The following is a 13,608-nucleotide window of genomic DNA, read 5'->3' as shown; positions in this document are numbered from 1 at the left end:
TAAGTTTTTTTCTGAACAATATATAGCCAAACAACATGAACATATATACGCTATATCGATTTGCTTATTATGGCATGTACAGACAGCTATATTTGTATCCTCATTTAGATAGGTATTTGAAAAATATTTTCTAGTATTAACAGAAGGTAGGAACCAAAAGATTATTGTCTGAGTTAATATATCTTGAATATTACCATAAGGGTTAATACTTTGAAATATAGTATTATCTAAATATAATCCGTTGGTTATATTACATATTTGTTCCAGAATTTGTGTTTTATAATTAAGAGAGAAAACATCTATTATAATATTATTTCGTTTAGCATTATATGCAATATTCATTAATTGTGTATATTGATTTGTATAATAATGACTTTTTGATATATCTAATAAAAATAATCTAGTATTAATATTTTCATATAAATTACGTATTCTATTATTATAACATAAAGCAATTGTTAAAGCTGATGATAATGCGCTTTCACTCTTTTTTTCTTTCTTATTTTCATTAATAAAATCAACTAACTTATCATATGTATCACTACAAAAATCCTTTTCCGTTAAATTGTTTTTAGCAAAAGATATATAATTTTCATATATGATTTTACAATTATTACTACAAGTAGATATAATGCATATTCTTTCAGAATTACACATTATGCAATAAAAACGAATAAATTGAAAAACAGATTTTAAAAATTCATGTAATTTTAATGTTCTTATAACATTATTTTCAAATTTTATTTGAACTCCCTCACACCATATTAACAAATTTACATCAATTATTAAAATTAAATGATTCTTAACAACCTCTTCATCTTTTATTATGTCATCTTTCTTAGTATTCTCCTCATTTTTCTCCATTTTTATGATCATGTGTATATATGTACATCATATTGAATATATTTATCTCTTTTGCAAAAAAAAAAATATATATATATATATATATATATATATATATAATGTATATTTATATATATGTATATATTTTTATAACTTACAATATTGAATTATAAATAGAAGATATAACTATATTTCTATAATCAGAATTTTTTTTTTTTTTAAATATTATATGCAATCACAAGTATTATATCTTAATATAATAGGGTAAATTACTGAAATATGACATGTCAACATATATAGTATATATATATACATATATATATTTTTTTTTTTATAATCAAATTAATATACTTCTATATGTATAATATAATACATTTAAGAATATTTTATTAGTATGTGAAAAATCTTTTGAAAACAAAAAAAAAAAAAGAAAAAAAAAAAGAATTAAATAATATAAAATTTACATTTATACAAGAACACAGTTTTTATTAAATAAATTAAAAAAAAAAAAATTATAAGATAATGAGGTATAATTAAAAAAAACAAAATAAATAAGTTATAATTAAAAAATAAAATAAATACGTTATAGTTAAGAAAGAAATTAAATTAATTATATTTCCTAATTTATGAATGGCAAAATGAATTAAAAAAAATATAATATATATAATATATATCGTAATAATATTTTATACATTTGTAATATATATTTTGTTTTTATATAGCTTTTATATGATATGATATGATATGATATATATATATATATATATATATATATATATATATATAAACAAAAAAAAAAAAAAAAAAACGATATGCAAAGAAATGAAAAAGAGGAATATCCACATGAACATATGCTATTTTATATCAATGCAATATAATTCAATAATCAATAATTTATATATATTTAAAAAAAAAAAAAAAAAATTATCATATATTTAATTACTTAATACAGGATCTGAAAGAATTTCTACATTTTTTTTATGCAAATTTGAAACATCAATGTGTCGTTGAAGCATTTCTTCATTTAAAAATTTTCTCAAACAAATAAAACAAATATTTATGTTCTTTTCTGATTGTTCACTTATAACATCTTTTTCATCATTATTATTTATATGTTCATTATTATTGTTATAAATATTTGAATTATTAAAAGAATTATTTGATACATTGGTGTATCCTTTTTTCATATCATTATTATTATTTTGATAAGGTATATTATTATTAATATTATTTGAGATATTATCAGAAAGTTTCACATTTTTTTTATAATCATAATATGAAGAATTATCAATACGTTGCTTATTATTATGATCATCATTGCTTTGCTTTTCTATTATATTAATATCTGATATATTATCTTTATTTTTTATTGATACATTATTCAATTCATCGTCATTGTCTTCCTTCTCATTATCGTGATCGTCGTCATGTTCATCGTTATCATTATCATTATCATTTTCTTCATCCTCATCATCTGCCGAATCCGTCGTAAAATGTTTTTTTATAATTTCTTTATTTTTTTTTTCCAAAATAGATAAGTTATTGTCGTTCATGTTCATTTGTTCAATGTTTTTTTTGGAGGCCAGAGCTATTTCTTTTGCTTTTTCTACAAATGAGGAAATTTTGTTTAGTATAACATTCTCATTGTTATTTTTTTTCTCATTTTCCTTTTCTATTTTATAATTAGATAACTTCTGTTCCAACATATGACCATTAATTATATTATTATTACTAATATTATCATATTTATGATCATCATTTATACGTGCTTGTTGGTGAGTTTCTTCATGCTCCTTATTTTTCGATGCATCCATTAAAGAAAACTTCTTATCATAATTTTCTCTTTCATATACATTTTCACCAAGGTTATCCAAATAAACCCTAAGTAAACATTTTAAACCATCTTCCCAAATATAATAACCTTTTGAGAGAGACATATAATATTTTGTATTATTATCAAAATATAACTGATACAAAGGGTGATAATAATATTGACTATTGTAATCAAAGAAAAACTCGGATAATTCAGGTTTTCCCTTTTTCAGAATAATAATTTGTGATGACCACATCAAGAAATAAGTATAACAATGTATATTCATGTGTACTACTGCTTCAAAATAATTAACAAAAAAATTAAAATACGGAATATTATTTTTAACAACTGTAGCTGAGCTTTTACTTATATCGAGTTTGGCCATTTGGATACAATTAAAAAAATATTGTTTTTCTTTTTCATATACATAATCTAATTTTAAATAATTATCTTGAAAATTGAGATAATAATTTTTTTCCATATTATTCATTACCTTTTTTGCCATATTTATATTATAAAATTCAATAAAGCAAAAGCCTTTTTTTTTACTAGAACCTTTAATATCATTGAATAAATAAATACAACTCACATCATTCTTATCAAATGTTACATTTAAAAATTGTATGAAATCCTTAATTAATATATTTCCATCCATATTTTTTAAAATAAGCATATTAGTATTTTGATCATCACATATTATCTCTTTATTAATATTCTCATAATTTTGAGAATCTTCATTAAATTTGTGAAATGGGTTATATGAAAAGAATATATTATTATTTGACAATTTTAAATGGTTATTTTCATTCCCCCTATTATAATTACTATTATAATTATTATTATAATTATTATTTTTACTATTATTATTATTATTATTATTATTATTATAATCATTGTCATTATTATTATTATTATTATTATTATTACTAATATTATTGTTTGCATCTTTATAAGTATCGTTCAAAATATTTTCATAATTGTCCTCCATATTGTTATACACATATACTTTTTGCATATTCAAAGGATCCGACAACATATGGTTATACGTACCTTTATCGACATGCATATTATTATATAAATTTTTATTATTTATTAAATATAAATTATTTTCTTGATGGTTTATATTATTTTTTATAAATGTACTAATGGTACTAGTTTCTTTGTCTACTAATTTTGCATCACTTGTTTTGGGAGCTTTGCAAAAGTGACAAGCTGTTCTTCTAGAGAAGTTTAAGAAATTACAAGCTGAACAATACCAATCACTTACTTTATTACTACCCGTTTTTTCTTCAACATTTTTCCCTTTATTTTTCAATTTGAATAAGGGGAATATATAAGATATATTATTTTTTATTTCAATACAATTATCTTTTTCATAAAGTGAAAATAATTTGCCAGATGCTTCATCAGAAGGGAATTCTATAATACAACATTGATCATCATTTATTCTATTCTCTAATAAAAAATTAGATTGAATTTTTTGTTGTATTATATTAAAATATGAATTGTTTTTTAAAAACTCTAAATTTTCTTTTACAAATAGTTCATCTTTTATTGAAAAAAAGGATAATTTATTTATATATATATTAACAGGTAATGAAAAAGCATTATTTATGGATATATTTCTAATTAGCTCATCTATTTCATCTTCTGAAATATTATCAACTAATTTGTATATAAATATAAATCTGGATAACAGAATATTTGGTTTCATTTCTAATATATCATCTATATTTCGAATTTTTCTAAACTTATTATCATAAGATGTATAATCTTTATCATCTTTATATTCGTATGTGTTATTCTTTCTTTTCTTATATTTATAAAAATTACTTTCTGAAGCAGATGAATAATCTTTATTCTTGTCATCTTCACTTAAATCTTCTTCTGATTTATTTCTTTCATCTTCTTTACTTTTAGCAAAGGATCTCTTTTTTCTATATTCAATTTTGTTATATAAACTATTGTTGTTATTATAATGGTTCATTATTTTAGTATGTTGATTATTCTTTTCAATGTTACATTCTTTATATTTATCATAAGTTTCTGAATTATTTCTTCTATTATAATCTTTTTCTTGACTTACGTAACTATGTTTCCTTTCATCATATTTTCTCTTTCCTTTATGATATTCATTATCTTTCTTATCTTGATATTTTTTATCATATTTGTCATCATATCTTTTGTCATATTTTTTATCATACTTGTCATCGTAATTTTTGTTATATCTTTCATCATAATTTTTATCATACTTGTCATCGTAATTTTTGTTATATCTTTCATCATAATTTTTATCATACTTGTCATCGTAATTTTTGTTATATCTTTCATCATAATTTTTATCATACTTATCGTCACATTTTTTATCATACTTATCATCATATTTTTTGTTATACTTGTTGTCATATTTTTTATCCATATAATCTCTAGAATTATATTTATTTTTTTCAAACATATTTTTATTATTATCTATGACGCTTTGATTTCTTTCCCTTTCAAAGACATCTCGTTTATTATTCTTTATTTTATTTTTCTCTTTATTATTATTATTCCTATAATCATTTTCTTTACAATAACTATCATGATTATTTTTATAATTCCTATAATTCGATGACATTTCCAAACTTCATTAAATTTTCATAATATACAAATGAAATGAAATATATATATATATATATATAAATATATATACATAACTAAATTTTTTTTTTTTTTTTTCCTTTCGAATTTTAAAAATAAAGGAAATTTTACTTTTCCATCATATTATGTTAAATATATATATATATATTATATATATAATAATTCCATGAGTATATACTTTTCTTCTATTTATTATATGAATTTCATATTTTCATTAAATAATTATTAATATATATATATATATATATATATATTATTTTATTCTTTATTTTATTTTTATTTTTTAAGGATATTTAAAAAATAATATTTTATTTATAAGTATATAACCATGTATATATAATATATATATATATATATATATATATATATATAGTATGTATTTTTATTGGAACGTTAAAAAAAAATTAATGTTAATTATAGATGAGCAATAAGAAATATATTTACATATACATATATATATATATATATATATATATATATAAAGAGAAAAAATAATTTTTATTAAGATGGAAAACAATATTATACCCATTTAGAGAATGTTTATATAATTTTCTTCATAACATATTTCTTTTTTAATATATATATGTGAAAAAATAACCAATTATATAAAATACTTATTTGTAATATGAACACAAAGGGAAAATTTCATTTTTTTTTCTTTTTTTTTTTTTTTTTTTTTTTTTTACATTATATGATAAAAAATATACATATTATATTTTATATATTTCTTAGCGATTTAAAATTTATATGTTGATATATATATATATATATATATATATATATATATATATTATTTATTATCCTTATTTCTTTATGTTTTTTCCTTTTTTATTTTTGTTAAAATTACTTTATACAAAAGTGTGTATATTTGTTTGTTTGTTTACTTGTTTATTTGTTCAATCCTTATATATATATATAATAATATACTTTTTTTTTGGTGAAAATGAAATAAAAAGAATAAAATAATTGTTAACATAACTAATACGTTTATATATTGTACGTTATATATATATATATTTATATATATATTTTTTATAGTTTTGTTTCTTTTTTTCTTATGTTTTACTTTATACATATATATTTTAAAAAATACGTAAGATGAAACATGTTTATATGTTATAATGGATTTTTTTATTATCATATTTATACTGTTACTCTCATTTTTTTTCTTTGACTATAACTTCTGTTCTAGGGGGTTGGTGTTTTATATAGGAAACAAGTCACTAAAGCTTTTGAAAAAGTAATCATTCAAAAAGAAACAAATACACATAAATAATAAATAATATATAATAATTTATATGTAATATATAATTTTTGATATATAATATATTATATTTAAAATATGTAATATTCAATATATAATATGTAACATGTAATATATAATATGTAACATGTAATATATAATATGTAACATGTAATATATAATATGTAAAATGTAATATATAATATTTAATATATTTATTGTTATATATATATATATATATATATATATATATATATATATATATGTGCATATATATTCATTCAATTTAATTTTTTTCAACTGCAGATGTAATAATTTAGAAAAGGTTTACAGAAGTACCATTTATTTGATATTTCCTTTTTTACAACATATATTTGTTCACATATTTTATTATTATATAGAAAAGAAAAAAGAATATTTGAATAATTTAATTTTTGAGCAATCAAAGGAACACTATGATATAAAAGGACAAAAGGAATTTGAAGCATGTAATTTTAAAAAAGAAGATATATTCAATTATATTATTGAAACTAGTATAAAAATAAAAAATTATGTATACAATAAAGCATTACATATATTTTTTTTTATTGTTGAATATACAAATATTTATGAAAATATCAATTTAAATTGTCATATTAATACACGGGAGGTGTTAAATAATAATAATTTTGGTGTAGTGATAATAGACTATTATTTACCTAATACTAGTATTAAAAAAAAAAAAAAAAAAAAAAAAAAAGATCAAACATATAATTATATTAATGATTCTGAAAAAATTGACCTGTATGATTTAGTTAATATAAAGCAAGAGAAAAAAATAAAATTTGTTTTAATTGACAATAAATGGAAACATATCTTAGGTTTAGGAAAAATAGAAGATCCAAATGTTCAACATTTATATTTGCAGGATACCGTTTTGATTCAGTATTTACAATTCTCTTGGATATTTAAAAACCACTTTTTTAAAAAGTTATACAATGATAGAGATGTATCTACACACAACTATTATGAAATAAAAAAAAATAGTATGCAACAAAATGATAGAGATGGGGTTAAGGAACAATATAAAAAGACATGCCTAGGAGAAGAAGAATTAATTGTTGATGGAAATACTTGTAATAATAATCATCTTAATGATCATGTAAATATTAAAGATGAAGAATATTTTAATAACAAAAATTATATGAATGATCAAGAAGAAATTATTATAAGATCATTAAAAAAATGGAATATAAATAAAGAAAATGTATGCAGTAATAAAGAAGAGAATTTTAATCTAATAACAAATAATGACAAATTAATGGAAAATACAATATATAAAAATGATAATAAAGATTTATATATAGAAACACAAAAAATGAAAGAAGATCATGTATATAATAATAGTATAAATTTAAAGAAAACAAAAATTAATGAAATAGAGCAAAATAATCTTAATACTCAAAATAACAATTGCTATAGTAATAAAGAAAAATATTATATTAATCAAGAAAAGAAAAAACAACAATTAAAATATATAAAAAATGAAAATATGATTCGAGATAAATTAAAAATGCAATTAAATAGATGGAAATATAAAAATATCAAAGGAATTATTGTTATCCTTCCTGAAATTTTTTATAATTATATAAATATGAATGAAATGGAAAATAAAATACCTATTTATTATTTCCTAAAAAAAGATATAAAAATTGATACATTTACAGTTATAGCCAAATTATTAGGTTATATTTGTATACATATACATATTAACATAAACTTTGGATTCTCCATACCATTTATATTTAAATCCAAAACTACCAATATTTTAAACATATCAAATAACTTTAATCTACATATGAATAAAAACCTATTTAATATATATAATGAAAATGGAACTTCTAATATTAAAGGAACACACACAAATATTTCATCTGATGATAAGAAATTAAAATGTAGTAAACATATTTCAAAACAGGATATCAAAAATAATATTAATCTTTGCCATAAGTCGGTATCAAATCTTAATGATCATGAAAAAGAAAATAAAAATAAACAAGATAAAATGAATATCTATAGTTATATAAATGATCATATAAATATTTATAATAATGATAACAATGATAATAATTCAATTCATAACAATCTATATAATAAACAGAATGATAATATAAAGGACACTATTAATTATATGGATCAAAATGACAAAAACAATTGTCATGATATGTTTCTTAATAATAATTATAATGAACAAAGTAATGAATATCATAATCATCAACAATGTGTTAATAATATTAATGATGAAAATAGATACCAAAATTATGCACATAATAATAATAATAATAATTATAATTATATACATACAGATTATACAAATTCTAAATTAAACAGTATTGTTGAAAATAAGTTCAACATGGATGATAATTATACTTTCCTTTTTTCTACCCCTTTCTCATTTTTTAGTGATAATTATAATGACTTAAATATTGCAATGAACCATTTTAAAGCTATTTTTAAAAATTATAATTTTGTTTTCCTGTGTTTTAATGATGGTACTAATATTATGCTGAATTATTTCTTGGAAAAAATTTATAAAAAGAAAAAAAATAAAACTCCTGGAGGCATGACAACATTGATAAGCACTGCTGGTGTTGCTGAAAATATTAAAAACACCTTTAATCTTTATAATACTAATGCATATAAATGTCACATAAATAATTATAAAAAAAAACATGTTCATGATACTAAAGGGGACACTTATGATAATGAAAAAAAAAAACATTCAAAATTATATCCCATCAATAAAAGTGAAGAAGACAAAAAATCAAAATGTACCTTGCATAAAGCGAATAATAAAAGTAATATAATGAGTCTTTTTTTTGGAGAAAAAAAAAAAAAAAAATATTTAGAGCATGAACAAATGAATCAAAGTCAAAGATTTAAGAAAATTACCAAAAAATGGGATATACATAAAATATTAAGTGATATAAAAGGAAATGATAAATCCAGTTTTATAAATCAAGATAAAAAAATTAATGAAAGGAAATATAACGAAATTGATAAAAACGATTCTGATGATTCGAATGCTAGTTATGATGATGAAAAAATATTAAGTCATGTAGTAAAAGAGCAAATGCATTCAGGAGAAGATGAAAAAGAAGAACTAGGCGAACCAAAAGAAAAAGGTAGTAAAAGTTGTCAAGAGGAAGAAGAACAGGACGAGGAAGAGGAAGATGAAGACGAAGAGGAAGAGGAAGATCAAGGTGTAAACAATTACGATAATTATGTAGATGGTGTTGATAGAGATGTAGAAAACTACGATAATTATATAGATGATGTCGATCGAGATGTAGAAAATTACGATAAAGGTATAGCTAATGTCGATCACCATTTGAACGATGTCCATAAAGATCTAGATGATCACAAGAAGGTAGAAGAAGTAATAGCAGATATAGAAAAAGAAGACAAAAATGTTGAGAGAAAAAATGTAAATTTAAAAGGTGCACAAAACAAAACTGAGTATCAACAAGAGCTGGTGAAAAAACTGGATACGGATCAAAATATAAATATAGATAAAAAAACAATGAATCAAATAAATAATTCGGAATTTTCGAATAATGTTGAAAATGTACAAGACAAACAAAAGAATAAAATAAAAAAAGAGGAAATGTTTACAAAAAATACCAAAAAAAATATGAAAATAAAAATGAAGGATAATAAAAATAATGATATGGGAAAATTAAGAAATATTAAAGAGAAATTGAAGAAAAAAAAAATGGAAACCCTTTTGAATTTATCTAAATTAAATATTTTTCATAAAAACTCAGAACAGATATCTGAAAATTATATTAAAGAAGAAGATAATTTATATAGAAATGACTATAATACCAATGAATCGAAAATATGGAGCATATATGAAAGTCATGTGTCTAATGATCCTCGAGGTTCTGCTAGTACATACAAAGGAAATTCTAGTATAAATAAATTTGCTAATATGAGTCTAAGTAATTTTGCATCCTTTATTAAAAAGCACAAGAATAATAATAGTAACCATAGTTTAGTTGGCAGTTTTAAGGATAATTTGGAAATTAAAGAAATTATATCGAAGACAAATTGTGAAAAAAATTTGAACAAGTATATAGATTTAAATAAAGAAAATGTGATGGAAATAGATATGAAAGAATTTGTAGAACCAAATATAAAACATGATGTTGAAAAGAATGTGTATAAGGATATTAACAAGAATACAAATAATGAAATTGTAAAAACACATAATATTGTAGATGAGAAAAATTTGAATACACAGATTCAAAAATATGTTAATTATGATAATGAAAAAAATATAAAAGAAGACGTTGAAAGGAACGTAGAAAATAATTGTGAGCGTCATGAAATGAAAAATTCTGAAATAAAAAAAATCAAATTAAATATATTGGAAAAATTCAGAAAAAAGGAAATAAGGAAATGTGATAATATGGATGATGCCCCAAGAATATCCAACAAATTTAGGTATAGTTTTTTTAAAATTCGAAATAGATTTAAACATAATTTTAATGCATGTGATAATAAGACAAATCAAGAAAAGAAAAATATGGAAAGGGATAAAATGATGATAAATTCATTTATAAAAAATAAAAATGCAATGGTTTCTGATGCCAACAGTACGTCTACAGCAGATTCCAATTTTGATGATTATGGAAAGAAACATACAAAAGAAATATGTATCTTAATTAATTTTTCATATAATAATATGTTTGATATATTTAATTATCCTGATGATTTTATAGAAACTAAAAAACGGAAATTTTCTATAGTTCATAAGTTTTTTTATTCATTAAATATATTTTTCAATTCTTTTTCTACTCTTATAAAACAGAGATATTTTTTCCGTTGTACAAGTGAGTTATCAAATTTTTTAAAAAGATCATTGTTTTATGATTTTTATAATAATTTATTGTGTAAAATTAGTACAGATGACCAGGACAGAAATAATTTTTTATTAGATATAAATAATAGTAGTAATGAATATGACGTCCATTTAAAACGTTTAAGTGATATAACATATATATGTAATAGTGAAAAACCTGATAAATATAGAGACCTATTAGAAAATAAATCGAATATTACAAGTATATATGATGATAAAAAAAATGTGAGCAGAACAAATATGAGTACTTATATTAATAAAGACATGGAATGTACATGGCATGACAATAATCAAAACAAAAAAAGTGAAAAAAATTTTGAGAATATAAAAAATGAGAATATCCAAGAAATAGATAAAATTGATTTAAAATATAATAATATTAATAATAATAATAATAATAATAATATTAGTGAAAATAATAATATAAGGAGTAATATAGGAAATGAAATATATAACAACGTATCAGATATGAATAAAAAAAATAGTAGTAATAATGTAAATAATCCAATGGAATATAATAAGGATTATACATATAATAATTCTTCCATAAGAGATAATGATAATAATATTAATGTGGAAATATATAAAAAGAATTCCCTTAATACTATTGAATATTTTGAAAACAATTTATCATTTTTTAATAAAATACATAAAATGAATAAAAAAAAAGACGAGTATAAATGTGACGAAAAATTATATTGCAAGACTAAAAATATAAAAAGTAATAATGAACTATATGATGTTAAGAATAGTTATAAATTAAATAATAATAATAATAATAATAATATGATTTTTAATGAAACATATAATAATAACACTTTTTTCAAAAATATATATAGTGACTCTTTTGAAAGTAAAATTAGAGTATATTTTAATATTAAATCATTATACGAAAAATGGAAAATATATTTTGAAGATAAACAAATAGATATAAGTATACAAGATAAATTTTTATATAATTTATCATTTATATATAATGTATATAATTATTTAATTTTAATATATATATATACATACTATAACGAAGAGAGTTATTTAGCTTTTTGTAATAATCAAAAATTTTATCAATTCATTGAAAAAATACATTGTTATTTTAACGAAAAGAAAAATAATCATATACTTTATAAAAATGTTAGGAATAGTGAATCATTTAATACATCTATAATACCAAGATTTTTAAATTATCATGATTATAAATTATTAAAAGTATTCTTTTTCATGTTACAAAATTCATCCAATAAATTTATATCTAAAAATATACATCTGTTCAATTTCCCAGTTGTTTTCATTTTCTCTTCTGATTCCAAAAATTTTAATTTTAACCATTTTGATATCATAAAAATTTCAAAAAATAATAATATTATATATTTATTATATAAAAGGGGAAACGAAGGATTATTCTTATCAGGATTAAAACCATATATATGGATATATAGAGTTCTCTTTGATTTTGTTGAATCATTATTTTTATCCAGTTTTGACAATTAGACAGTCATAACAAAATATACATGATTTAAATATATATATTTTATTTATTTTGCGTAAACGTCCTTTTTTTTTTTTTTTTTTTTTTTTTTTTTTTTTCTGTTTATATTTTAATATGCATATATAAATATATTCATTCGAATAATTTTCTGTATATTTCACTTTTAAATGTTATACAATATGTTAATATAAACGTAGCTTATTTTATATATATATATATATATATATATATATGTATATATATATGCTTGTGTTTTTCTTTTTTTTTTTTTTTTTTTTTTTTGAGTCATAAATTCTCATTACATTAATATAAAGAAAACCTCTTTTATGGTATCGTATATTTTTTAAAGAGTCCACAATTGAGACAATTAACAAACATAAAATAAAAATATAAATCGAAATTTATTTTAATATATGTATTTCTTGTATATCCATGTAGATTGAATATTCATTCCTTTTTTATTTATTAAAAAGATTATAATTAGTTCTTTAATTATTTTTTTTTTATAAATGTTTTTACATGTATATATAAATAAATAAATAAATAAATACATATATATATATATATATATATATATATATATATGTATACATTTTTATTTCCTTTATAAGATCTATAGATATAAAATAAATAATGAAATATAAAAAAGGATATAGAAAAAAGTAAATTATTTAAAA

General features: G+C 19.3%; 3 protein-coding genes across 3 annotated transcripts in view; 1 reads left to right on the top strand and 2 right to left on the bottom strand.

Moving 5' to 3' along the window:
- The window catches only part of PF3D7_1353500 (RNA polymerase II transcription factor B subunit 4, putative), a gene marked incomplete at both ends in the record, with an annotated part of 981 nt that extends 105 nt beyond the window's left edge, over positions 1–876 (bottom strand). The window contains one exon of the mRNA XM_001350211.1: positions 1–876. This exon is cut by the window's left edge and continues 105 nt beyond it. Coding sequence (XP_001350247.1) covers positions 1–876 — 876 coding nt within the window.
- Positions 877–1,778: 902 nt separating this feature from the next.
- Positions 1,779–5,273, bottom strand: PF3D7_1353400 (Ran-binding protein, putative; the record flags this gene model as incomplete). Its single annotated transcript, XM_001350210.1, has 1 exon — positions 1,779–5,273. The coding sequence occupies one exon, from the start codon at positions 5,271–5,273 to the stop codon at positions 1,779–1,781; it is 3,495 nt and encodes a 1,164-aa protein (XP_001350246.1).
- Positions 5,274–6,417: 1,144 nt separating this feature from the next.
- PF3D7_1353300 (conserved Plasmodium protein, unknown function) lies at positions 6,418–12,933 on the top strand (the record flags this gene model as incomplete). Its single annotated transcript, XM_001350209.1, has 2 exons — positions 6,418–6,536; positions 6,846–12,933. The coding sequence occupies 2 exons, from the start codon at positions 6,418–6,420 to the stop codon at positions 12,931–12,933; spliced, it is 6,207 nt and encodes a 2,068-aa protein (XP_001350245.1).
- Positions 12,934–13,608: the final 675 nt, after the last annotated feature.

The sequence above is a fragment of the Plasmodium falciparum genome, assembly GCF_000002765.6.
Source record: "Plasmodium falciparum 3D7 genome assembly, chromosome: 13".
Classification (NCBI taxonomy): Eukaryota; Apicomplexa; class Aconoidasida; order Haemosporida; family Plasmodiidae; genus Plasmodium; species Plasmodium falciparum.
Note: the sequence above shows the minus strand (reverse complement) of the source record. Positions and strands in the feature narration are given on the sequence as shown.